We start from the raw sequence: 27746 nt of genomic DNA, 5'->3' as shown, positions 1-27746 counted from the left end.
ATGTTATCCAACATCAGACAGCTGATCGTTCAGCCTTCAACACTGTCACTCAGAGCTTTGACTGCTTCGCTTCTTCCGGTACGTTATAATAATGTGTCTTCATTTGATTTTTTTTTGAAGTTTTTAAACTGTTTTTTACCTTGCAACTATAAGACTAATTTCTTATCTACTAGAAAAGGAAGTTAGTCCCAATTATTATGTCATCATTAATCATTAAAATGACATCAGCCTATGCTGAGGTAAATCATATTGTTACTAATTAATGCAAAGTTGCAGCCCTTGTGCCAATGGAATCAAACTGTTACCCCTTGTATAAATTATCAAAAATAATAAAAAGCCAACCTCGTTTCTTTATAATGTTAATTAATGTCCAAGATATCACTCTTTTTCCTGTCACTGCTAGACTATTGCTGGTCACATTTCGGAAAATCTACAGGCGGTGGCGGAAGAGCTGATTCCAATGTTGGCCCGTCTTCTATGATGAACACAGCCGCCATTCCAATCGACACATGAAGCTCGTAGTGGCAATGCATGTACCACACCCCTATAAAATAAATGTATAAGAGAGAAGCATCAGATCCCACGGGAAAACTTGCACACTTCATTTCTAAAACAATGACTATATGCATTAGTATATACTCCCTCCATCCCAACCCAAATTATAAGTCATTCCAAGAAACTTAGAGAGTCAAAGTATCTCAAGTTTGACCAAATTTATATGATAATATAATAATATTTATGATGTCAACTAAGTATCATTATATTCTTCATCAATTATATTTTCATAGTATACCTATTTGATGTCATAAATCTTTATAATTTTCTCTATAATTTTAGTCAAACTTGAGATGCTTTGACTCCTCAAGATTTTTGAAATGACTTATAATTTGAAATGGAGGGAGTACCAAGTAAACAATGGAGTAAAATTGTCTCCCCCCCCCCCCTCATATCAGATTTCCTGTGCTGCCCTTACGTATTATAGTTTCAAAGTTTCCAAATTCTCAAGGAAACCCAAATAAACAGTTTATGACAAACATACTGGAATGATTGGATGAACAAACCCATGCCCTGGGTACGCACCTGGATTGTCGGCCAAGAACCGGACGGCAGCCCACCCTAGCCTGGGGACAAGCACCGTGTTCTTGAGCGGCGGATCCACGAGATTGTACCTCGCCACGTCCCTCACCGTGTCGTAGTTGTCGTGCCCCTGAGCGAGCACGAACATGTCATGCCCGTGCAGGTGCATCGGGTGGTTGTCGGTGTCCATCATCGCCGCGTTCTGGAACACGATGTCCACCACCGCGCCATGCCGGAACCGCCGCGCCAGCGCCGCTTTCTCCGTCGGCTCCAGCCACGCCTCGTTGGGACCCCACGGGATCAGGGCGCGGTCGGTGTAGTTGAACGGCCTCGCCGGCCTGTCCGGCAGCGTGTACAGCTGGTCAAGCCCGCTGCCGCCGACCGTTCCGTTGCGGCGGTGGTCGTAGTAGAGCTCCTCCAGCAGCGGCGTGGCGGCCGCCACGGCGGGGAGCTGGAAGGACACGTTGTTCATGGTCTCCACGATGATGGACTCCTTGCTCCCGCTCCTCTTGCAAGACAGTCGACCTCGTCGGCAGATGGAGCCCATGCGGAGCACGACGAACAGGCTCTCATCAGCAGTCGCCGGCACCGGCGGCGAGCCCGGCCGGTTCAGGCTGCTCAAGTTGCCATGGAAGTTGAAGGACACCATGAAGTCGTGCTGGTCAGGCATCTCCGGCGCCACCGGCGGCGCCGCCTCGTCACCGTTGCCGGCGCCGATCGCGTACCGCACCGTCGCTCTCGACCGGGTCTCGGGGATCTGGATGTCGGGCTTGGGCGCCTGGCCACCGACGGCGACCATGTAGTACCTGCCGGGGATCGCGTTGGCGACCACAAGCGCGTCCAGCGTCTCGCCGGGGCCGATGGCGACGACGTCCGTGGTGAAAGGGCGGACGTAGTTGGCGTCGGCGCTAACCACCGTGAACTCGTGCCCGGCGATCTTGACGTAGTACTCGGAGTAGAGCGCGGCGTTGAGGAGGCGGAGCAGGTAGGTCTTGCCGGGCTCCACGTCCAGCACCAAGCCATCTTCCACGACCCCTTCACGTTGATGAACAAAAGAGAAATAAAGTAATAACCTTTAAACTAGACATGGACATGGTCCAATATTTTTCACTATATCAGAGAAATAAAGAGAAATAGAGTAACATTTTTAGACATGGACATGCTCCGATTTTTTCACAGTAGAATACATGTTATCTAAAAACAGATCATTACCGGAGCAGTTGTAGAGATCTCCAAGCTTGCCATTGATTGTGGTTGCACTGGAGGAGTCATCGTAGTAGCCATCCTCCATGTTCTTGGCCAACTGCGCGAGGTTCATGCTCCACCACTCACCTGCCATGATCAAGATCATTCACACCAGTTCGATCTCGATCAGAATCTCATCGACGCCAAATTGATTTGCAAGAACTGGATTTGCTATATGAACAATCTCTGAAGAACCTATAACGATGGGGATCTCCTTGTCGGGCTTCGGAAATGGGTAGGCGTGCCGTGGCCGGATGATGAAGGCGCCGTGCAGGCTCGCCCGGAGGCAGGAGACGTGAGCGTGCCACCACAGGGTGCCTTCCTGCCCGGTGACGTTGAGACGGTAGGTGAAGTTGTGGCCTGGCCGGATAGGGCACTGCGTGACCATCGGCACACCGTCGGCCCAGCAGTTGAGCCGCTGCTTCAATCCGTGCCTTCATGCATCGATCACAAAGCACAAGATTAGCAAAGCACATGATTAACAAGATCAGCAAAGCACAAGGATTAGCGAGTAGTACTTGGTTATTCAGAGAAGACATGCAAATGCAGGATCAGAATTGGTTATGCGTGCAGTTCACTGGGTAAATACTTGGTCATTATTTGATTACCAATGGATTGTTATGTTGTGGGGAGACTTGTTGACGACATGGACGGCGACGGAGTCTCCCTCGGTGACCTCGATCGCCGGACCAGGGAGCTGCCCGTTCACCACGGTGACCAGCGTCTCGTTGCACAGGTGCGTCATCTTCATCTCGCTCACCTATATCATCAGGCATATTGGAACAAATCAAGCATGAATCGATCGATCGATCGATTGTCACGCATTGCTCGCTCTATAGTCTGAACTTACAACAAAGGTGTGCTCGACGGCGGCGGCCTCACCGACGGCAGCCGCCGCAACCGCGGCCAGGGCAACAATGGCCACGCAGAGGTTGGAGGCCGCCATGGAGAACTTCGCCATGACAGCCAAGAACAAGTAACAACTGTCTGCTGCTAGTCGCTAAACTACTTGCGGTTTATGAAGAATTGCCAGATGCCCTATATATAAAACTATGGTAAGTTGGTAAGTTGATGCTAGCTGGGGATAAAACACCTGAACTGAACGGCCGTCTGCAATGGCTGACCTGAGAATCATATTGGAGGAGAAGAAAAATTAACGGGCGGTGGCGGTCGATCAACGCTACGCATAGTTAATCTCCTTCAATTTTTTTGCACCAACCCATGCTTTTGGTGTTGATTGCATTGTTAGTTAATCCCAAGAACGGTGATAGGTTAGCAGACATTTTCGTACTAACTAGGACGGCAGCCCACGCGATTGAGCGGCTAATACTTTGTCATGTTTTATAATCATATATTAAATCAAATTTTACACTAGCTATGACATGGAACATATTAACTGTATTTTAAGAAATTTGTTTATTTTCAATCCTTTAATTCTCACCACTAAGTCCAAAGAGTTCACATACTGCTGCTTTCCTTTTGTTCATGCCCATCTCAATATTTTTACAGATTCATTTTTTTGTTATCTCAAAAATTTATTGCAAATATGGAAAAAAATAAATTCTTTTTAAAATATCTTAGTCAACAGCGATAAATATTTCGATACGGAGTAGTACGATTCTACCACGGAAAAGGTTGTACAAGTTTGTTTCTGACTGGGAGACGGCTGTTGGCATAATCTCTCCGTATCAACATCTACGACTTTGGCCACCAGTAATGGGCTTTCTTTAATCCCTACAATCTTGCTAAATTTTACTGTTACACGGTTTCAGGACGTGAATTTTCTTATGCCTAATGTGTGAGCTGAGCTCTAATCCATTTCTGGTCTCCTCAGCTCGTCCCCTGCTTGAGCAAAATTAAATGGAATTTAATCCGAGAGAAGGCATCTCATGGAGCGTTCACATACAGCTGAAAACAGTTTCTACTAAACGTGACGTGGTTTTGCTTGGAAGATGCATGCATGCCATTTGAATTCTCCAGCTTCTCCTCTCGTCCCCTTGCTAACAATGCAAAAACAAGTTCCAACTACTCGTGTTCAGTCGCATACGTGTTCGCTGATGCTTGAAAATTTCTTTGCCTAAGCACGACAAGCTCGTGTGGTTAGCTCTCAAGTTCCAGCGGGCTGCGTCTAGATGTTGACCGGTAGGCAGCGCTGCAACTCTAGGCTTACGTGGCCGTGTATGCATGGTCGATTACTGTACATGCATCATGACTTTGTACGCGGCACTGCTAGCCTGACGTGGATATGTGTCGTTGTCACAAGACTGACGAGCCTGGAGATCAACTAGCGACTGGAACAGTCTGTCTGATGAACAAAGAAGGAACAGCCCGGTGACTGAACAGGAAGGAACAGCCCGGTTTTGACAGAACAACGCTTTCTGGCCCTTGCTTGGGGCCTGAAGCAGAGTGTTAGTGATCTCAAATCAGAGACGGTACGGTTGTTCTGTTAGATTGGGGCAGTCCTCAACATATAATATGATTCCAGAACGCTGTTGCAAGCCTCCAGGAATGTGAATATGTGATGCAGCAGAGGACAGCCTGATAACTGCACAATTTGAAGAGAAGTAGGTTCCCCAGCCAATCTGGTAAAGCCTGCAGTTCTCTGCCGTTGTCAATCGTCAAGCTTCTGATGGATCAAAGATGCTGCAACCATGACAGTCTGAATGTGCAACAAAGAACTACTGTAGTTCTCTGCGGGGGGCATATCAGCTCGTCGCCCGCGGCAGGCACCCGCATATCTCCAGCTTGGTGAGCTAACCAAGATCCTGCAGTCCCTCACATTCCGAACAAGCTGGCAGCTCTTCACTCAAGGAAATCGATATGTGCTGCAAGGTCTTGGCTCTACACCATGCAGGCTCCTTTGAGGTCTTACAGCTAGCATCTTGTTGTCCATCCAGAGTATCAATTTGTCAAGTGATGGGAGCTACATGTGCAATGCTCTCAGTTTTGGGCATTGGATGAATGCCAATTCTGCAAGACGTGTAAGCATCCGTGACCACTGCGCCTGTCCCCAGACTAAGGTTATGCACACAGGAGGGTCAGTTTATCCAATGAACGAGATGTACCTCTGTGGCCATAGAAATTAGCACTGACACTGCACACAGTTTCAGTTCCACTTATCTCAACGATCTCCAGACATGGCAGCAGTCGCAGTGGAGGCAATCCTCTTTCACATGATCTCGAATCAATTAGCTTCAGTTCTTGTTACCCAAGATGGAAGCTTCTTCCCTTCATATGCGACAATCTACAACGCTTTCATCCATCTGTTTCTACAGAGTTGGGCTTGTAACATTTTGTGCAGATAAGCAGTTTCTTTTTTTTTTGCTTAATAAGAAATAAGTAACTGGAAGCTGCAATTTTTTTATTTTCAACTGTCGAGGTATAATGCAAATGTAATATCAAGTTCATCACTGTTTTTTGGGTTGAAACTAGGCAGGCTAGCTTTATTAACAAAAAAAAGCCTTATAAAACAAAAAACGGACTAAGGAAAACTCCGAACCTCTCCAGCCAGAACACTGATATAGATACAGAAGTCAAAGTTGCTGAAATTGTCCTTCACTCCTTCAGTGTAACACTAAAGTAGACCCACGAGTAGTTACATTCATCTTTTCTTTGACTAACAGAGTAACAGGCATCTCTCACAGCTACGAAAGTGATGTGAAAATGAAACAACACGGGCACACATAATTACAGATAGCGCACCTACATTGACTTGTAGTCAAAGCACATCAAGGGTCGGATTTGCAACGATTTGCTACTCCACTACTAATGGCTTTGTTACAAGATCCGTGCTCGTTTTTTCCCCCGAAAGAGCATGGAAGAACTTTTTGTAGCCACTAAGATAACCAGATCATGGGAACATGCCTTCGAGGAACTCTTCGAAACCTTCATCGTTGTTTCCTGAACTCCTTGAAGAAGCTCCCTTCCGATCTGCAGCATTTGTGCAAGAGTAAGTTTCATGCCACTGGAATCTATGGCATCCCTAAATCCCCAATAAACAAACACAAGATGCATGCATGAGCACAGAATTATCGACAAAGCCCAAGGCTGTCGCAGGTTGTTCTGGTGAGCCCAATGCAGGCATATGTTCTACTGAGCGCAGAGCCATGACATTTGCGTACAACACAAGATCTGTGTTCCAAATAGGCCTTATTTGCAAGGCCTGAGATCAGCCGTGATCTGGGCTCATTCCCAGGTGGAAACCACACACACAGTTACCCTGAGTCAAGTGAATTCAACATTTAGGTGCCAAATATCTTGAAAAGTGCTGTTCGGATTTCAGGAAAAAGGATGGTGCCAATAGGCCACGGGGATGTTATAAAAACCCTGTTTGAGATTTGGCTGCCTGAGGAGTACAGTAGCCAAGCAAGCCATTAACTAAGCATTAGACCCCTGCCCCCCAACCCAACAAAGTACATGACCAATATAAAAGGCGTATGCAATCAGCTGTACCTTTTTTCTTTCTTCTATCTTTCTTGGCCTCATCCTCTGAGGTGTCATCACTTTCTTCATGTTCTCTGCAGTTTGAACAGAGTCAAAGAATGTAGTGTAACAAAATAATGGGGTTGGACAAGAACAAGAACTTAAGATACCTCTTTCTCTTGTCCCTGTCTTTCAACTCAATTTCCTTTTCACCGCAGGGCTCCTCCTCCTTCTCTTTCTCTTTCTCCTTCAGCCTCTTATAAGCAAGCTTTTCTGCACATCTTTCATAATGTACTACAATCAGGCTAAATAATCAATTGGGCACTTGCTTGAACAAAATGAAAGCACAAAAGACGAAGCAAGATTCAGTGGTCCAAGGAAAAGTTAAAGAAATATAACTATCATGGTAAGAAAGAGCAGTGCCAAATCTGGTTCAAACAAATCCTATTATGGAACAGTGGATTCACTAACCTCTTGCAAGCTACCAGCTTCACTAGTGCTTGTTTCTGCTCCCCTGCTTCAACATAAGAAAAATTCACCTGAAAATGATAAGAGAAAAATGTAAGTGCTACAAATACAGCTGAAACAGTTCTTTATAAAATATGTTTTGTGTTTTACACATTTTAGCATGAGCAATAGGATTTTAGTCAAGAACATACCTCGTAACTACCTAGCCCATGTTTTTCATCACAATGCCTATTGCCACAGATAAATTGCCCTGCAAAAGAGCATATTCTGACCATTGCTATAGATTTTGTATTGATTCTGAACAAGAAATATCTGATCCTATTTAAGCGAATAGACAATTTTCAGAAAAAAACAAATTCTGTATTGTCTAACACCTTAGTATAATTAGAAAAGAAAACCACAATGATGGCTTCCAAAATCTAGAGATTCAGTTATGATTTGTTTTTGAGTTTGGTGGTAATTTGGTGCAAGCACCCCAACTGCACTCAGACATACAGCTAAATAAAAGATAAGTATGCCTAATAGTGTAAAGAAATAAGGCTTTAAGCTCAGTAACCTTTAATTACAATTTCTTTAAATACCCTATTAAGTTCTAGACTTCCATTTGAATGGTCTGTTGCTAGCAACAGAATACTCAGAGAAATCATTTTAGATGGAAATTAATAGAGGGGATTGCTTAAGAATACCTTTGCCAGATATCACTTCCTTTTCTGTTCTCCATCTCAATCCAATCTGCAGGAGAATATACTCTTGTAAGATGGGATTCATATCCAAAACTACAGATGATTTTAGAAAGGAAAAAAAAACTGGTTGGGCATCCATTCATCATCCTGCCACTGAAAATGCACGACTGCCATATCGTTAATAGTTGTTCACTTCTGTGTTACAAGGATAATCAGTGTTTGTGCGTGCCTGCCAGAACATAATATGAAAAATGGGCGGGTTGGCAAACATGGTTCTTGCAATATGCACATTGATGTGCATCCACAACCAAAAAAACAATTTTCTAGTTATTCCTGCCTGTGCATTAATTTTATGAATATGAATTCATCAAGGTCACAAGAGCATCACAATTGGAAGGACACTATTGTTGCCTTTAGATGTCCCTCCAAAAGTCATGCCATGCATTCTTCCTTTTGTATATCATTCAAGACTAAAGGAGAAACTACATGTTTACATCAGGAAACAGTATTCATTGACATAGGGTTAAAGCACCATACCTTGCCTTTTTTATACTGGGTCATGTCAGCAATGCAATACCTACCTCAAGTTAAGGACCCTAAGCACATTATAGTTAAGTCATACAAAATTACAAAGAACAGCACACACATCAAATACAGCTCCAATTTATACAAGTAATGATCAATACTGGTTGACAGAAAGCACAAGTTCATGAGGCATTGAGGTGAAACCATGCAGCACTTAAGTCTTCATGCAGAAGAGCGTAACAATACAGAGGACAGCAAGAGATATAAGCCCTTTACAGGTTTAAGATACATTCACATGCCTTATGCCTATTTACATTACCAAACTATTAAATAACTATATGTAATGACATTAGCATCAGCATACATGAACTTGTTATTTCACAAAATTATCTGAAAACTATGCCATGTACTGACATGTCCTCATAGAAAGAACAATGCAATATAAAATATACTAAAAAAGGATACTCTTTAAAAAGCTTGTCATAGTAACGTTTGACCAGCCTCTTCTCCCAAGTTGAATCCATGTCATCTTCCTCGGAAAGAATGAACCTTTCAAATGATAGAAGAAGAAAAGTGAGGCATTTATGAAATTATGAGTTTCCTAAAACCACAGGCATATGTTAATAGGATGTGGTTCAGACCTGTATCCTTCTCTCAATGTATCTTTATCAGTTTTGATCGGCAGACTGTTATCCACATTTTTCTCATGGCCATAAAACTGAACTGTTGAAAGGTAAAGACATGTATCAGTGGCACCACACAGATACATTACACAGAAAATGAATGATGGATATCATGTACGCTAAGGTCAAAAGAACTGTAAGGTTGAGTGTCTGATCTCCAATTCTTTCTACAACGAAGGGGTCTATTCTTTCATTCCACTATTTTGTGAGACTGGGATGCATTAAAAAAAGTTTTTGACGCGTAAAATACAATTCCTAGTTTTGAATTCATGCATTGCAGATTGCTCGTATGTTATCTATTTGAAAGTATTCAAGTACTGCACTACCATTCTACCAATATTATGCCAGCCAATCCAGTTGCTAAAGAAAGGCAACAAGATCCAAGCAACCCGACTTACTCTACTTTTTAGTCTTTTCCAAAAAAAAATAATCAACTAAAAAATGCACTTCTAGTCAGGTATCAGTATATGACTAGACTGGGAAACAGGACATCAATTCTGATGTGAAGGAAACAAATGCATACTTTAATATGTTCTGTGTTCAGCTAGGGGGTGGCAAGTTATACATAGAAGTATCTGATTGGTGTATGGATGAAGGTAGCCCCCAGTTCTTTCTACAGTAGAGGGGACTGTTCATCATCCTGTTGTTTTTGGAAACAAAGAGTAAGCAAATAAATAGCTCATCACATGCCACTCTCTCGGTTTCCTTTTCTCAATGAAGCGGTGATCTATCTATGTGTTGACATTTGGCAAAAAAAGAAATGTACCATTGCACAGGATTGGTTATCAATATATTGGAGACCAGGACATAAATCCTATGTTAAAAATCCATATTAGAATGTTATCTATATTAAGCTAGGTAACAAGTTACAGTAGAAATACACAATCCATGTATGGATGAAGGTAGCCCCCAATTATTCCTTAAGTAGAGGGGACTGTTCATCATTCAGTTTCTTTTGGAAACCAAGGCTGAGCAAATAAATAGCTCATTATATGTCATTGCCCCAGTTTCCATTTCACTATGAAAGGGCAACTCAATCATCTATCCACACGTTTACATCGGGACAAGGTAACAATATATCGCAATTAAAGGTACTACTAAAGCAGGCTCACCAGCATACTGAATGATTGTAATCAACTACAATGGCAGAAGCCTACACAGGTAACCAGATTCTAGTGTGATGGTTGCTCAATTCCACACAGAATTCAGCATTTGAGATAACTAGCAATAACAGGAGCACGACAAGGCTGCAGGATCAATTTTGGAGAATCGATGGCTATGTTTGTATGTGGAGTTACAGCAGAACTGCAACTGTTTTTTGCATACTTGAAAGTTACAACTTACACATGTCCCCTGTTTTTGAACACTATTAGTGCTACCAATTATAATTTGGCTTGCCTAACTCATGATTTCATTACCATGCCATTTTATTCCCAAACCATTTTGCTCAACCACAAATAAATACCTTAACCAACACAATTCCAGAATCAATCAGCAAAAAGGGGGAGTCGTTATGTGACCTGTCTATGGGTTGACATTGGGCAAAAAAGTACAATTGCACCCGGATTGGGTATCAATATATTGGAGACCAGGACATGAATCCCATATTAAAAATCCATATTAGAATGTTGTCTGTATTAAGCTCGGTGACAAGTTACACATAGAAATACAAAATCCATGTATGGATGAAGGTAACCCCCAATTATGCCTTAGGTAGAGGGGACTGTTCAACATTCAGTTCCTTTTGGAAACCAAGACTAAGCAAATAAATGACTCATTATATGCCACTGCCCCAGTTTCCTTTTCACCATTGAGACAAGGTACAAATATATTAGACTTAAAGCTACTCTAAAGCAGGCTCACCAGCACAATGAATGGTTGTGATCAATTACAAAGCCAGAAGCATATATAGTAGTTGTGGTGTGTTGATGCTGAATTCCATACAGAGGTCAGCACTTGAGCTAATTAGTGATAACAGAAGCACAAGAAGTTTGCAGGGTAAATTTTGGAGCATCATGCTGAGTATGTTTGTATGCGTGGTTACATCAGAAATGCAAGTTTTTAGTGGACTTACAAGTTACGAATTTTGCCTGTTCTTTGAACCCCCACCACCAAGTATAATTTGGTTTACCTAACTCGTGATTTCATTACCATGCTATTTTATTCAAAAACCCAATTTTCTCAACCATATCCAACACAGAGTCAATCAGAAAAAATTGGGGCAAAGGTAATAACAGCATGCTTTTGCAGGAAACAGCAGCAGCAGTAGAAAATACCATAATCCTTCATGAACTTCTTATGGCGATCGTACGCGTTGAGCCCCCGGATGTGCGACTGGTACTGCCTGCATCCATCAATCCCACATCCAGAGTCGTGAAGCAACAATTCAGCCTATGAACCACAAGCAAACTAACGAAAAGATAGACCCAAAGGCCAAAAACCAATGCCTTCGATTAGCACACTAGGCTACTCTAACTTGTACAAGGCAATTATGGGCCAAGAAGTAAATTACAGTTCGCGGACACGATTATTTTGCATATCACCAAGATAAACAAAAAAAGTAGTAAACCGTGCAGAACATTGTAAAACACAGCATTACTTCTGCAGGGAGATTAGTTTGTGTATCCTCGAGAATTAAAAGTACTAAACCATGTGGGCATTGTATCCTCGAGAATTAAAAGTACTAAACCATGTGAGCATTTCTCGTGAACAGTCTTAACAGCACGGAATTTAGAATAAAGAAAAGCTAGGGTTTTTATAGCCGATTCGTGAAGAAAAAAAATCAAATAATAGAAGGCACCAAATCGACGAGTAATAAATCGAAGAAGGTAAAGAGAGGGACGCGACGAGATGGGACGGTTGCCGCGCCAGAGATCCTTACATCTTCCTCTCCTCCCTACCGAAGATGGCAGACTTGAGCCGCCCCAGCGATGCCATCGCGCTCTCTCGCCCGCTCCGCCTCGGCCTCGCCTCGTCTGAGCCCCTCAGCAGCCACGGCCGACGCACGAGCACCAGCCTACCGACAGTATCCCGCGCCGGGGTTCGGGGGAGGATGGTAAGCGAGCGCCTGGGGCGGCGGCGGCGGCGGCGGCGGTGTCCGAGTAGGGGCGCACCGCCGGGCGCTGGAGGCTGGAGCCTTGAGGTGGCAGAAGGGAACCACGATGTGGGCCGCGGGCCGCTCTTGGACCAACTTGCCGCGTCCGCTAGAGCCCATCTCACGGGGCGGCATTTTTAGCAGCGGAGCACAAAGGGCCCCCTATACAAAGGGCTAGCCCACCTCACGGGGTTGATGAACGATGATGATGATTCATGGATGAGTCGGTGGGACTCGGAGGGAAGTGGAAGTCGGCGTGTTGACTGTTGAGTTTTTGTCAATCCAAGAATTTTACCAGCTGTTAAAATTTTTAGATTCTCTGATGAATTTTATTAGATTTATCGATAGATTGATCTTGACATAGTTTGAAGTTGAAGATTGTAGTAATTTCAACAGCATTATATTAGATTTTGCACAAGTTTATCTATTTGTGTTAGTAGTATGCACAATAACAGAGGTGATACAATGACGACCTTAGCATCTTAGTGACAATCTACAATTTGGAAATGAGAGAGGGTATCCAAATTCAATTACATGGAAATAGAATCCATGCTGCCTTTTGCTTTGTGCACAGAGCAACATACAACATGAGGAAAGAGGATTGAAACATTCGAACAACAATAACCAAAACACACCATAATCCAACCAATACATAAAAGAAAAGGAAAATATTACCATAAGAAAGTTGCATGAGAAGGCTTATGCATAAATTGAGATGAAAGAAGAAGAAAAAAATAAAATGGATAAAAAAAGTAAAAATCCATAAAGCCAGGTAAAAAACATCACAATTGCATACATGTCACATCCCTATTTATGAAACCAAGTCTAATGCAGCCGCGGCCTTCGAAAAAATCTAGCAAAAAACAAATGAGAAGACAAGTTCAAAATTTCAACAAATTTTGGTTCCAATGATTTCACCAGCTGTCCCACGTCACAAACACACAGGCTCATAGTAGTCACCAGCTAAAAAATATCAAAAAATGAATAACACATTAATAATTCCACGTGGCGACACCTCATTGGGCGCTGCCCCTGCCCCACCCATCATCTCCCCATCAGGCCATCACCATCCGTCTCTTATAAACACCAACCAAGCACAAAAATTTGCTTTAAAAAATACCCAAAAAATATCAATTATTGCATAAAACACCCCTCGGCCACCTCCCCACCCGACCTCCCCAGATGCCGGCCACGGCGAGCGGCGGCGCGCGGCCGGAGGAGGCGGCGGCAGCTCCTTCGGCTTCGGCGTCTGCGGCCTCCTGCATGGGGACGAGGCCGGAGGAGCTGACGGCGAGGCTGGCGGCCTCGGGGCCCTCCCCGGTCGCGGGCTGCGGCGGCTCCGGCGCCGGTGTCGGCGCGGGCGGTGAGGCGGCGGAGCACGAGCGCGTGCTGGTGCTGCGGGAGATCAAGAACCAGATCATCGGGAACCGGACCAAGAAGCTCCTCTACCTCCGCTTGGGCGCCGTGCCGGCCGTCGTGGCGGCGCTGGCGGAGCCCGGGTCCTCCCCGGCGGCGCTCGTCCAGGCGGCGGCCGCGGCGGGGAGCTTCTCGTGCGGCGTGGACGACGGGGCGCGGGCCGTCCTGGCCGCCGGCGCCGTGGGGCACCTCACCCGACTCCTCGCGCACCCCGACGAGAAGGTAGGGTCAGCTGCCTTCACTTGCTCGTTGCTTGTGTCTACGGGAATCTGGTTGGTTTTAGGATTGAAAAAGAGTTTGTTCTGCGGATTTGTTGCTTAATTGGGAAAAGATCTGTTGCGTCCAGGAGAGTTGACGGAAACTAGCAGCAACGTTAACTGCTTCTTGCCTTGTTTCCTGGTGGAGATTTGGGGATATGTTAGTAATTATGCCTGCAATTTGAGCCTGAACTGGATACATACAACGTCGATTTCGTCAATTATGTGGGAATTGTTGAAAACTTTCAAATTTACTTTGATACCTGCGATTGCGAATTTGGGACGAGGTGTGAACTACATCATTCAGTTTCCCGTGAACATATTCTGTAGTATAAGGGTTTTGAGGTAGTTAGAATATGGAAATAAAGTTTTGTAGTTTTGATGGCAAATAATTATGGATTGGTTGAAAAGAACTTTGCATTAGGGAATCATGATTGGTTGTTTGTGCTAAAGCCATGGAATGAGGGAATTATTTGAGCTGAACTGTTGGAGAATCTGTTGGTTTTAGTTTAGGTGAGAGCAACCGTGGTGGTTGTCGTTTCCTTTTCTCTTCTTTTTGAAGCTTCTCTTTTATGCTATCCTCATCTTTTGGTTGAAGTAGTGAAATTATTGTTCATTTGTGCTTGACATCAGGAGAGTATGGTAGTGGGTCAATGGTTAGGTTTGGTGGTGGGGAGGATGTGTTGGAAAATTGCCTTTTTTGTATTAGATTCTGTTAAATTTGTCTAAATTGATTGATTGAATTTTGTCTTCCTCATTTTAGCACAATCTAAGAAAATTTGGTAAATTGCCTTCTGGTAGGTTCTGCTAAAACTGGAGCTCATGATTTATGCATGAACATAGAACTTGTAAGGGCTCAGACTTTAGAGTGGTACCGCTCTCTCCCAGTCCACAATGCATTAGTCACAATTGTGCCTCCCTAAACAACTCAAAACATAGCGATCACATGATCTATTAACTGGCGTTGCGATCGATATATGAGGTTGAATGAAATGTAGTACTGCAAATGAAATAACTGTTTAATTTGGTGAACTCTGGTGTTCATTATTTTACTATGAGACCGAAGCTCGTTATTTGTGGTACAGAATTTTATTAAGAAGGGTATATAACACGATGGATGAGTAAGAAAAGAAAAGGAGATGAAATGAGTACTTTGGTAGCTCTCTGTTGTCACGTCTCAGCGTCCTTTTGTAACCACCACTTTCGACCATTAATAATATAGGGATTCTTATAAAAGCATTAGCATGCCAGTTTATCTGACGTAATGATTTGGCAGTTACTGGTTTTCTCCCCTTTTCTAGTTTACAGCAGGACAAAGTAGTTTTCTGATATTTATAATTTAAAAATGGTTTTGTGGATATTTAGGACATAAACATTGCTCTATTCAGCCAGTTTAGCTAATGTCTGCACAGGCCACTTTCTGAACCACTAGCCTGCGCCTGATCTTTCACTTCGAAATTCTCTTTCCGAAATGTAACTAATTTACTACAGAAAACTTCAAAATTCTCCATTATGTCTCATGACTTCATTGTTATCTCTCTGAAATGCTAACTATTTATTATCGCTTAAATTCAACCATCATTTTCTTGTAAGCTGTAGCACTAGCACATGTAAAATTGTAAGAAGTCAGACCAAGCAAGCTTCTTTATTGAATAAAGGTTTAGTATATTGTGCTTAGGTGCCAATTCAGATTAGTGATTATGCATATTGTTCTGTATGATAGGGTTGTAAGTAATAATACTGCTTATATTCTATCTGATGTTATCGTCTTGATTACAGGTTGTGGATGCAAGCGCACGTGCTCTCAGAATGATATATCAATCAAAACTAGCTCCAAAGTTTGACGTTAATAATGGGAAAAACATGGATTTTGTTCTTTCTCTTTTGAACAGTGAGAACGAGAATGTCACCGAGCTGGCTGCTACTATTATATCGCACTCTTGTGAGAATAGTTCAGAACAATTGTCACTATGCAGTGCTGGAGTTCCACAGAAACTTGTTAGCCTTTTTGGAGGTTCTATGAATCTACGGGATGCTTGTTTAGATTCTGTTACTGCAGTCATTCGGAACAACAGAGAAGTTGCTTCGAGATTTGCATCAACGGACCATGGAAAAGGTTTCCGTTCAGTAGTTGGGTTACTACATGATCGGAGTCCACGCACACGACTACTTGCTTGTCTGTGCTTGATAGCACTTGGGCATGCTTCTCCCTGTCATTTTCAGGACAAACAGATTAAGACCAAGTTGATTATGGTCTTACTTGAGCTAATGGAAGAACCTGACCACGTGGGAGATGAAGCTCCGTTGGCATTAACCACCCTGATTAAAGACAGCTTGGAACTGCAGAAACAAGCCCTTACAACGAATGCAGTTGAGAAGCTCAGCAACCATCTGCTCGCAAATTCATTGGAAACAAAACGAGCAGTGACCATATTGCTTGCATTATCTGAACTTTGCTCAAAACTGGAAGAGTCAAGATCTCAGCTTATGTCGGCCGAGGTATGTGATCTAAAGTTGTCATTTCTAGTTCAGTACTCTGTACTATGTTGCTAATTTCAGATAGGTCATTAGCTAAATCAACTGTTTCAATGTCAGCTCCCAACATTTAACTTGACTGCAATAAATGAATAAGGATTGACAAATAACTTGTGACTAATAGTATAATCTCTTAAATAGGTATCAACCTTAATCCTTGAGGCGTTGAAGCATGATTGGGCTGATATCCGTGTTGCAGCATGTTCATGTCTGAAGAATATCTCCAGGTCACCAAAGGTAAGGTGCATGCATCTGTCCATCTTGATCTTTCTTGTTCATCCCAGATGATTCAGTTAAACGTATTTAATCTCCAGGTTCTCAGTGGAGGCCGATTGTCCTGTGATACAGTTATTGGTCCCCTGGTCCAGCTTTTATATGACTCATCTACTTCAGTGCAGGTAGTGTTAATCCTGCAAAATCTACAATACTGTTGTCCTGAGTTATATATATATATTTTTTTTTTCTGGGAAGGCTCAGTGCATCTGCATCCAAGTTCCTTCTGTTCTTCCAGTGGTCCAGTCAAATTATGAGCATGTGGGTTAAAATTGATTTGTAATGTATGCCATGACAACTTTTATATTTGCACGTCAGTCTCGTAATATGTTAACTGGCCTCCTGGAGTTAAAACTTCATGGCAGCTTACCCCTTTGTGGCATGATGATTGCAGTTTTACCTACTCTTTTTTGGTACCCAGTTTCCATAAAGTGCCTTGGATAGTTTATGTAGTTTTGTTATCAAATATAAATTTGCACATCAACTTAGAGTTGCATGAAAACAACATAAAGCTAGCAGGTGAACCTGTACCACTGCTACTGTTTTATGATTGGAGCAATCTTTCTTGTTACTGAAGCAGTGCTAGATTCAGTATTGATTAGGCAATTAGCTAGTGAAACATCGGTACTTTAGGTCTTTTAGCCATTATGATTTGATTAAAACTACATATCAATGTACATTAGCACAAGAATGATTCAAAAGCTAGCAGGTAAACTTCCTTGTTTGGTACTATGTACCTTGGGCACCGTTTCCTCGCTTTAGGAAGGGAGCAGCCTTTTTTTTCCCCCTATAGTGTGCTAAATTTGGTATCGGTTAGACAATTAGCTGCATCTTCAAACATCAGTACTTCATGCATTTAAGCCATTAGACACATTAGGAAATGTCTTATCAAAACAAAGTTGCAGAACAATGATTAGAAGCTAGCACCAAACTTCCTCTTATGGTACACCCTGGCTACCATTTCTCAGCTTTATTGTTCGAGCAACCTTTTCTATCACCAATTGTCCTTATTGCAAAATATGGGTATTTAGGTCCATTGTGACTCTAGAAGTTTCCAAATTTCTCTCTCACCTATTGAACTGCTCTTGTCACAGGTTGCTGCCCTTGGTGCCATTTGCAATATTGCTGTTAATTTGACACCCAGGAAATCAGTTCTTCTTCATTCTGGGGTTGTTTCACAACTTGTTCATTTATCAAAGTCCATGGATCCAACATTGAGGCTAAAATCTGTATGGGCTCTCCGAAATATTATGTTCCTTCTTAGTCCAAAGGATAAAGACTTCATTGTTAAGGAATTGACTTTATCTACTCTTTCAAGCCTCATATGTGGTGAGTCTAATGCCTAAATATGATCCTAGGAAACTGACATACTATCTTTGTTGCTAATTGTGAAATGTTATGCAGACTCTGAACATTTTGTTCAGGAACAGACCTTGGCACTTGTGCACAATCTTGTCGATGGATATGTGGAGTCTGCTAATTATGTCATTGGCGAAGATGGAATGGTTATCGATGCTATTGCAAGACAACTGAACAATGCATCTGCCCTGGGAGTGTGCATTCAGGTCATTTCTCTTTAAACTATATTCTATTTTATTTACTTATGTTTTCTAGATTGAAAATATAACTATATGTCGATTCATATGCTTTTTTTAACTTTGGAGGAACAGGAGAAGAGTTGAACATCTATTCTATGAACTAATAACTTTATATTCCATTCCTTGATATTTTGGGACATGTGCTCCTCTATAGCTTAGCATTTATAGGAAATTGGAAAAACCATTGTACAACAAGGCACTGATCATGCTGTTTCCTCTATTTAGGGTATGTTTGTGCTTGCAAACATCGCTGCTGGAAACGAAATGAACAAGGAAGCTGTGATGAATGTCCTTCTTCCTCACCGACCAGATCGCATTAAACCATCCTTTGTTGTGAACTTTCTGCAAAGCAAGGATAAACAGTTGCGGGTTGCCACCCTATGGTGTCTTCTGAACTTGATTTACCCGAAATGTGAAGCCTCATCCGGTCGAGTTATCAGACTACAAACTGCTGGAGTGATCCAACAAGTAAAAAGCATGATAAATGACCCCTGCTTGGATTGCAAGGTTACTCCCTTCTCTTCTTAAACAATTCAACCTGTGATGAGCTAGCATCGCTGTTATCTAGCCCGTGCTTCTTGACAGAAGTTATTAAAATCAATCTCGCTATGTCAATAAACCTAACGTGCAATGTCGGATCTCTTCTGCAGCTTAGAGTACGGATGCTGCTTGAGCACTGCGTGGACAATGCTGATGATTGTTTCATGTGAACAAACAGTATTTCGTCTAGGCAACTGAAGTCTATGGAACAATATCCAGATCGGGCAAGATATCAGAGTGCAACGGATCCAACACATGCCCTGAACTGTGGAACATGAGCACCAGCAGGAAGCCGTTCTAACTGATCTCTCCGGGTCAGCTGGAGCCAACTGCTGCCTTTTTTGCACCATGAGAACCCACCAACCAGCATCTGTTGTGCATACTGTCGATCAACTTGTTGTAACCATGCCAACCTCGAGAACTTGAGCTGCCTGCTCCAAGAACGAATGATTTAAGCACTAGCTCCAGGAATCCCGTTTTTCCCAGTGCCTTCCGAACCCAGTGCTTGCGTCGCGATGTTGAGTGCATAAGCGAGGGACTGCTGTTGGTGTTCTCACTGTTGTACAAAATTTGTATTTCTGCTTCAATAAGGCCGTTTTACATTCATCACCTAGGGATTACTAGTTGGTTGTCCATGGATTCCCATGTTCCCGAAAAATAAAGAAGATGCAAAAGTTCATGTTGTTTGGGTTACAGATGCAAGTGCGCGCCTAGTATTTCATAGGCTGCATTGTGTGATCAGTTGGTTTTGGGTTCATTGTGGTGGTAGGCCAACTGGTCAAATAGCATCAGACTCAAAACGTTTGTCTAACTTCAAATTTGAGCAATCAGCAATTCAACAGCAGCATCTTTTAAACTTCTATAAAATTTAGTGGTGCCTTTTGGTAAAAATATATTTTTACCGAGGATAAGACGCTAGCCGAGTTCCTGTTGGCCTCCACCTTCGTTTCAAATTGTAGACCGTTTTGAATTTTATAGATATTATTATATATCTAAATATGTACATTTAGGTATGTAACAACATCTGTCCACTAAAAAAGCTAAAACAATCTATGTTTTTCTAAAGCTAAAACAATCTATGTTTTGGAACGGAGGAAGTAACTTGTTCCGGACGTGTTGCACCTGAACTCTGGACGATGACCGCTCTATAATACTGCACCCGTGGCCGCCCTGCGTTCCACGTCCGAGAACAGGGCTCCAACCAATCGACGACGACGATTCAGCCTCGGCGGCGACATGATGAGGCCGGAGAACGGCGAGGCGGCGGCGGCGGCGGCGCCGGGGGAGGAGATGAGGAGGACGAAGATGGTGAGGGTGAAGCAGGAGTACATCGACTGCCTGCTCAAGGAGCCGGCTCCCAGGGTGTTCGATGGCGTCCCGGAGGAGGTCATCGACAACCTCCCCGGCGATCTCCGGGAGCAGCTCCGCGCCGCCCAGGCGGAGACCCGGGCCTACATGCAGAGCCTGGTGGACAAGGGCCTCGACGTCCTCGAGCAGTACCGCGCCAAGGGGTACGCCATGGAGGAGGTCGAGGTCTATGGCGACGAGGAGGAGGATGAGGATGGCGGCGTTGATAATGGTGAGGCGGCGGCGGCCGGCGGCGCCGTCGCGGCGCACGTAGGAGCTTGCAGGCTGTAGGCTAAAAAAAATTTGGTTTTTCCCTATCGTGTCGTGTGTCGGTACGGTGTGTATACTTACGTACTCGCACGCATACGAAATGAGAGTGTATATATAGTAGTAATTCTAGTTTTTTTCCCCCTAGGTTTCGTGTGTTGAGCTGTTTTGGAATCATAATAAGGCTTTGACTCACTAAATGTCTATTATATATCATATTCGTTTCTTCAATAACTTTTTTGAAATATAATGCCGACGTAGACAATCATATATCACCATAATCGATTTCCTGTATAATAGTTGCGATAGGTAGCTGGTTAGATGACCTGGCTATAAAATAAGCTATTCTATGGAGTTCTCTATATATATCCGATTGGTTATTAAGATTGTCGAATCACCATAGATAGCCACATCACATATGTCACTTAAAAAACAGCATGCTAATTCTTACCTCCTCTGTTCCAATTATAAATCATTCCAATTTTCTGTTTGATTAAATTTATACAATAAAGTACTAACATTCATAATACTAAATAGGTACCATTAGTTTCTTCATTAAATATATTTTCATAGTATATCTATTCGGTGCCATAAACTTTTGTGATCTTCTCAATAATTTTGGTCAAATATAAAATGGTTTGACTCTCAAAGAAAGTTGAAATGACTTATAATTTGGAACGGAGGAGTAAAAGTTATTAATGAAAATGCAACTATATGTGCTGAATCTAGAATTTGAACCAACACACCTAGTTTGCTTACTGAAATCAAGTCGGGCCATGACCCCCTTTGGCCCATCCTAAATTAAGTTCCTCCATTACAACTAACAACAAATCCAAACGCTTAACTAAAGAATCATATATGCATGTTCCATTAATAAGATATCGACACAACCACAACCAGTAAGCACGGGCAATTCAAGCGCAAAAATGAATGACAAGAGATTACCAATATCGAGCTGAAATTATGATTTAGATGGAAAACTATTGCAAGAAAAAAGCATGAATGGCACGAGCAATCAAAAGCATGTAGAAGAAGCTCCAAATTCCATCATGAATCTACATAAGTGCACTCTTTCAAATGCTCTGTAACCCTATAAGGCTATAACTCCCTTTTTTTTTTGAAATATAAGGCTATAACTCTTAATATCAAGAAAAGAGCCTCTTGAGCTGGTGGCTGTGGGTTACTGGTTAGGGCCTTTTGGAGTTTCACAGTATTGGGAGGCCAAGGTGCGCTCGAGGCAGAAAACCATCAAATGTATTCATTTTCTTTTTGCTACATTAAACGGATTTACTTCAGGATAAGGAAACAGCAGACAGCCGTATGTAACATGTCAGGCCTGGAGCAGAGCCAAAGGCGGGAACTCAGAAGACGTCTTCTAAACAACATGGCATGTAAGCACCGGTGGAAGTTCCGGTTGGAGAGATACATAGGTCTCGAAAATCAAACCGGAACTAATCCGTCGAGACAAAAGGTTCCCTTTTTAGTCCCCTTTTTAGTCCCGATTTGTGTTACCAACACTAACCGGGACAGGTTCCAAAAAATAAAAAAAAAAGCCACCCGCGCCGGCCACCCGCTGCCCGCGCCGGCCGCCCGCCCGCCCAGCCCGGCTCGCTAGCCCGTGCCGGAGCCACCCACCTACCTGCCTAGAAAAGAAAGGGAGAGGAGGAAGAAGAAGAAAGGAGAGGAGGAGGAGCTGCCTGCGTGCGTGAGAGATAAGAAAGAGAGAGAAGGAGAAGATAAGATGGAGAGAGAGGGGTGACCGCGTAAAATGGTCCCGGTTGGTGTTACCAACCAGGACTAAAGGCCCCTGTTTAGTCCTGGTTGGAATCTTTAAGTGCTGGTTGGTAATTCCAATCGGGACTAAAGGGGAGGCCGGTTGATGTTTTCAACCGGGACTAAGATTCCTCCATTACAACTGGGACTAAAGGGGGGCTCTTTGGTCCCGGTTGATATTACCAACCGGGACCGGAGGTGGTATATTTTTGACTCGGGACTAAAGGCGCTTTAGTCCCGGTTTCAAAGTTAACCGAGGTAAAAAGGGTTGGATGGAAGATCTCTTCTCTGCCAATGAAGGCGTTGGCGTGTCCGGAGGCTACTAATGCGTCAGTGTGGGCCCGGATGACCAGCGACTCAAATGCGTGTGTTTGTGTGGCTGGAACAAAGGCACGTCGGTAATCTCTGAACTCGTGAACCAGCCATCTTTTCCTGAACGTGAACTCATCAAATCGATCCAACCGGCGACTGACAACAGCGACGGCGGGCAGCCATTGCCCGATGAGAGAGGTGTGGTGAAGAAGGTGGCGCCGGAGACAAAGGAGAAGAAGAGGAGGAAGAAGAAGCTGGTGAAGGTGAAGCAGGGGTACATCCACCGCCTCCTACAGGAAAGCAACAAAAATACTTGTGCCCCGGCATTTTTTTCGTATTTGCAATGCATTTCTTTGTCAAAGTACCTTGTGGTTAAAATCCTTGCATTGTAAATTGACAAATGATGGTTCAGATCCTATTTTCTTTACCTTTTGCCACAGAGGAAGAATCAAGTCTATTTGTGTTTTTTTTATGGTCACCGTACGGGGGAGAGAAGTCCGCACACGTTGGTACGTGCATGCCCTTTTATTCGGCGATTAATAAAACCCTAACTTTCTACCGCCGTTTGATACACATATATAGATCAGCTTGGCCACGACCTGCGCATCTGCACGAACGCTCGCCACGATCTCGTATACAACAATGTCAACAAGTGCAATCCCCGACGAGGCAGCACAACCGTCTGAGATCAACACGTCGGAAAACGGCGTGATGGTGACATCGGCGCTGCCGACGGGAAGGCAGGAAGGACGGCGAGACGGCGACGACAGCGCCGCCGCTGGATGGGACGACGACGAAGAAGGCAAAGGTGAAGAGGCAGGAGATCAACAACGGGGAGGCAGCGGCGACGACGGAGCCGAAAAGAAGAAGAGGACGACGAAGATGGTGAGGGTGAATCCGACGTACATCCACGCTGTCCAGGGAAGGTCGTACCCTAAGGAGCCCCTATTCATGCGCGAGGAGCTCATCCAGCGTGTGGATGATCCGGGCTTGCGAGAAAAGCTCTGCACCGTCATGGCCAGAGTTGCAGCCTCCAGGAAGGCGTGCCTTGACAAGGACGAGGGCGTCCTTCACCAGTACAGCACCAAGGGGTACGCCGAGGTGGAGGTCCTGGCCGCCGGCGAGGATGAAGACGACGATGACAAGGAACTGATGGCGGTGGTGACGACGATAGCTTGGAGTACGGCGAAATCCTTAGTTTTGAACGTGCGTCCCTGGCTGCTAGCAACAAACAGACACGCGTCCAAGGAACAGGCACCCCTACGTGCACACGAGCGAATATTCAGACCCACATGCAAACTCTGGTCCACTCGTTTCATTTCTCCCGTGAGGCCTTCATCCGCATCTTTTCTCCTTCCCCTCCTCTCAGATCCAACATGGAGGCCGACGGGAGAAGTGCGGCACCAGCCAGAGACGCAGGAATCGGAGAAGGGATGGCCGCTGCTGGTAGTCAGCACCGCCGGTGGCTCCAAGCAAAACCCCAGCTTCATGCATTCCAGCCCCACACCTCTTCTCCTTGCGCCGCCACCACACAGCATGGCACCCCCACCTGCTGTAGGAGAAGATGGCGCCGGCAATCTCCATGGAAGGCATTGAGCGCTCACATGGGTGGATCTTTCCACCGTCGATCGGCATTCCATCAACGTCCTAGCCGGCAAGGACTTCGATGTCCTCGGGTAGATACAGGCGCTTGCCTCATGGTCTATTCCAATTTGCCGCAAAAATTAGCTCATCATTCTATTTTTAGTATGTGGTGGTCTTGGTTGTGCTAATTTTTTTACTTTACCGTGCAAGCATTTGCGGTTGGAATTTTTAGATTTTGTGCATTATCAATCTGCGGCAGTTTTTCCCATCGTGATTGGTATGCTTCTGCTGCTGTTCAAAACTGGTACTCATACATCATGTTGTGGTTGCAAAATTAATCTGTTCAGCATGGTGTTAATTTGTTCAATTATCAGTGCTTTTAGATTTTGGTTATGTGGTGTCAATCTGTTTAGCGCCTGCATGACTCATAGTATATACTTAGGTTTGGCTAATGCTAATAGAATCCGATATCAGTGTTGGTTTGATGTGTGCATCTACAAACATTTTGTGTTGACTTGCTAGTGTGTGCCTGTGTGTTAATGGAGCCTATGAGTTCCTAATTTTTTCTAGTGAGGAAGTCTGGAACATGTAGGTGTTAAGTTTTTTATCTGATGGGTTTAAAACTCTTTGAATTTCTATGCTCAAAGTTCTAAATTTCTGAATGTTGAGATGTAGTTTCGAGCCTATTTTACTTTTGTGCATTGCTGGCACCTCTAAATATTTAGATAAAGTTGATTGGTGCATAAATATTGGATAAAATCTTGATTGAGTGTTATTTTCTGCATTGAAGTTATGCAACACATACTAAAAGTGCACTTGCAGTGATTTTAATCATCTCTAGTTTATAGAGCAAAAACTTTTGGTAAATGGAAACTACTTGCTAGTTACACTTCTTGTTTTATAGGTGCTAGGAACATCGAAAATAATAGCGAAGGGATATTTTGTATGCAATTTAAAAGCTTTTAGTATCTTAGTAATAAGGTTTTGGTATACAACCTAAGAGTTTTCAGTATATATCTTAAAAGTTTCTATATTCGCAACACAATGTTTCCTATCTATCATTTGAAAGTTAGAGAATTACAAAGTTTTCATAAATTATTAGATCTAATAGTAAAGTATTAATTATGTGAGTACAAAGCATTAGATCTGTCGGTACGAAGTTTAAAATGTGCTAGTACAAAGTTCCTAAATTTAGAGTTCATAGTTTAAAATTACTAACTTTGGGATCTCAAGTGCAAAGTTTATAATATGCTAGTAGAAAGTTCCCATATTCATAGTGCAAAGTTTTGGATCTAGGAGTAAAATGCTTGAATGTGCAGATAACGGGATGTAGAAAGAACTGTGAATTTTGACCTTTGAATTTTAATATGTTGATTGAAACATGGGATGTAGAAAGAATCGTGTACGTGATTTGAAAGTTTTTAAAATTTGAGTATAAAGTTCTAAATATGTAAATTGGAAGCTATGGATATAGAAAGTTGAGTATATGCAGTTTGTAAGTTTCTGATATCTAATTATGAGGTTTTGAATATGTGAATTGAAAGTTAGGAGTTACAAAGTTTTGGATATGTGAAATAAAAGATTTCCTAATCTAATTATAAGTTTTGTATATGGAACTTACAAGTTTGAAAGTAGAGGATATATAAAATCTTTATTATTTATGAATTGGAAGTTTTTGGAAACATAATACAAAGTTTAGGATATGAGATTCCAAACGTTTATAAATCTACATATAAAGGTTTAGATATGTTTGTTTAAATGTGTAAACAATGAAGATGAGCTATAAACTATTGCCCACAAATGGAGTAACTTTGTTCATGCTGTTGACAGTGTGGATATATGCATGTTTCCAGTCAACTGTTTGGTAGTATAGCTGTGGAGCTTTATGACTAGTCAGCTCACATACCATGTGCATATCTCTGTGCTTATGATAGATTGCTTGTAAACAAGGAAAAAAGATTTTTGCAAGATGGTATTGATAAGCAGAAAAGGAGGTTTCCTACCTATATGCTCACCTTGTTTATTATTAATCGATTCTTACTATCTATTGACTCATCCATTTAATGAGAAGTATCATACTCTTGTAGATAAAAAAGAATACTAAACATGTATTTAAGTTTTTATTTTTTAATTCCCCTTTTTGGATCTAAGAGTATGAAGTATTGAATCTGCGAGTACAAAGTATTAGGTATCAGATGACAAAGTTGGAAATGTGCCATTAAAAAGTTCCAGATTTTTGGAGTGCAAAGTTTCAAATTACAAAGTTTAGGATGCGAGGGTACACAATTTATGACATGCTAGTATAAAATTCCTAAATTCATGGCACAAAGTGTGGGGTTTATTTTAGTAGAAGTTTATGACATGCCAGTGTAGAGTTTTGTAGCTTAGAATACAAATTTTCGAATATGCCAGTATAAAGCTGCTGATTTTTAGTGCTAATGTATTTTTTGATGCACCTGATATATTTTTATTTGGATTTCTCATTTCTTTTCCTCTGATTACGCATAGAGTTTTAGTAGCAGTCCGAAGCTTCAATGTCTATATTTGTTTGGCTTGCAAAGAGACTTGATGTGGACAGAACGTTAGTTAATCTACAGAATGGATAGCAAAGATGTTTGATATACAAAGTTATATATAAGTAGGGTCAAAATTTTTACACACGAACTAGAAAGTTTTGTTAATTCAGATTGAAAGTTTTAACTACACTCACATGATTCTAAAGTTTTAGAAGATCAAATAGGAAGTTCTTGATCTGCAGGTTAAAATTTCAGATGTATATAATGTTCAAACTAAGAATAAGGGTAGACAAAAGTACAAATTCTTTTTAAATCCATGTATTTTTACCATTGAGTCACACTTTTTTCTTCCTTTTTTTTTCAGAATATCATTGATGAATGAACTTTCTCTCTATGTGTCTGCTGAAATCATGCTCGTATTTCATACAGAAAATGAACAAGCAACCTGTCTTTATGTTTAACATGGCGATAATCTTATTTTTCTTTTTATTTCCTTACTCTTTATTTTTATGATATTCAATTTTAATATAAAAGAGTTACGCATGGTTTCTTTTGGTAGCCTACGGCATTTATTCCTGTTCGAATAGCTTTTTTTTCCTAAACACAAATGGTAAATGATTAAACTATAAACTCATAAAAATATCATTTAAAATAGTAGCTTCTACGTTCATATGTATGTCAAACAATCCCCCCGCCCATTCATTCACCCACACACCCGCTGTCCCAAAAGAGAAATCACGAGTACAATAGAAGGCAGAGCAGGAGAACTGAGAGAATAGATAGAAGCTTGACTGCTTCAGTTTGAAGCCTGACAAGGGAAACAGGGAACGCATCAGAAACTTGACATTGAAGAGACAGACAGCTGGTTACAGAAGCGACTAGTATCGAACGTATGCACAGAGAATAGTATTCGTCGCAGCGTGCTGCGTATGCACGCGCGCTGCTGGCTACTAGCGACGATCGTTCGTCGCAACTGCGCAGCGGCGAATGAGCGCCCGATAATGGCCCCGGGCATAGTTCGCAAACCGTAAACTAATATGCATGTGCATGCATGGGATACGCATTTTGTTCAACGAAGTAGAAGGAAAAGGAGAAACAATTTGAGTTGCAATTATCTCGTGCGGCTAGAAC

General features: G+C 42.6%; 3 protein-coding genes and 1 pseudogene across 3 annotated transcripts; 1 reads left to right on the top strand and 3 right to left on the bottom strand.

The window, feature by feature from the left end:
• Window positions 1–348: 348 nt before the first annotated feature.
• LOC101762817 (laccase-15) lies at window positions 349–3283 on the bottom strand. The gene is made up of 6 exons (XM_004980739.3): window positions 3173–3283; window positions 2931–3082; window positions 2518–2756; window positions 2290–2409; window positions 1081–2112; window positions 349–544 (listed from the first exon to the last, which is right to left on the bottom strand). Exons 1-6 carry the CDS (start codon window positions 3281–3283, stop codon window positions 405–407), a joined length of 1794 nt encoding a protein of 597 aa, XP_004980796.2. The 3' UTR covers window positions 349–404.
• Window positions 3284–4768: 1485 nt separating this feature from the next.
• On the bottom strand, window positions 4769–5957 carry LOC111258355 (annotated as a pseudogene).
• LOC101770508 (protein FRA10AC1) lies at window positions 5805–12299 on the bottom strand. Its single transcript, XM_004979769.3, has 11 exons — window positions 11985–12299; window positions 11380–11447; window positions 9062–9143; window positions 8886–8969; window positions 8433–8472; window positions 7899–7944; window positions 7404–7462; window positions 7216–7283; window positions 6915–7025; window positions 6775–6839; window positions 5805–6252 (listed from the first exon to the last, which is right to left on the bottom strand). The coding sequence occupies exons 1-11, from the start codon at window positions 12038–12040 to the stop codon at window positions 6173–6175; spliced, it is 759 nt and encodes a 252-aa protein (XP_004979826.1). The 5' UTR covers window positions 12041–12299; the 3' UTR covers window positions 5805–6172.
• Window positions 12300–13310: 1011 nt separating this feature from the next.
• LOC101770117 (armadillo repeat-containing protein 8) lies at window positions 13311–19511 on the top strand. The gene is made up of 8 exons (XM_004979767.1): window positions 13311–13835; window positions 15650–16369; window positions 16547–16642; window positions 16720–16803; window positions 17773–18007; window positions 18083–18243; window positions 18502–18783; window positions 18927–19511. Exons 1-8 carry the CDS (start codon window positions 13380–13382, stop codon window positions 18984–18986), a joined length of 2094 nt encoding a protein of 697 aa, XP_004979824.1. The 5' UTR covers window positions 13311–13379; the 3' UTR covers window positions 18987–19511.
• Window positions 19512–27746: the final 8235 nt, after the last annotated feature.

Source organism: Setaria italica, chromosome VIII, assembly GCF_000263155.2.
Source record: "Setaria italica strain Yugu1 chromosome VIII, Setaria_italica_v2.0, whole genome shotgun sequence".
NCBI classification, from domain to species: domain Eukaryota; kingdom Viridiplantae; phylum Streptophyta; class Magnoliopsida; order Poales; family Poaceae; genus Setaria; species Setaria italica.
Note: the sequence above shows the minus strand (reverse complement) of the source record. Positions and strands in the feature narration are given on the sequence as shown.

Coding starts and splice junctions, on each gene's coding strand:
- LOC101762817 (XM_004980739.3), bottom strand. CDS start 3,283: ATGGCGAAGTTCTCCATGGCGGCCTCCAACCTCTGCGTGGCCATTGTT. Junction 3,083..3,172: donor CCGTCGAGCACACCTTTGTT/GTAAGTTCAGAC, acceptor CTGATGATATAG/GTGAGCGAGATGAAGATGAC. Junction 2,757..2,930: donor CACAACATAACAATCCATTG/GTAATCAAATAA, acceptor CGATGCATGAAG/GCACGGATTGAAGCAGCGGC.
- LOC101770508 (XM_004979769.3), bottom strand. CDS start 12,040: ATGGCATCGCTGGGGCGGCTCAAGTCTGCCATCTTCGGTAGGGAGGAG. Junction 8,473..8,885: donor TATGACAAGCTTTTTAAAGA/GTATCCTTTTTT, acceptor AACTTGAGGTAG/GTATTGCATTGCTGACATGA. Junction 6,253..6,774: donor AGATAGAAGAAAGAAAAAAG/GTACAGCTGATT, acceptor CAAATGCTGCAG/ATCGGAAGGGAGCTTCTTCA.
- LOC101770117 (XM_004979767.1), top strand. CDS start 13,380: ATGCCGGCCACGGCGAGCGGCGGCGCGCGGCCGGAGGAGGCGGCGGCA. Junction 16,370..16,546: donor CTCAGCTTATGTCGGCCGAG/GTATGTGATCTA, acceptor TCTCTTAAATAG/GTATCAACCTTAATCCTTGA. Junction 16,643..16,719: donor ATATCTCCAGGTCACCAAAG/GTAAGGTGCATG, acceptor TTTAATCTCCAG/GTTCTCAGTGGAGGCCGATT.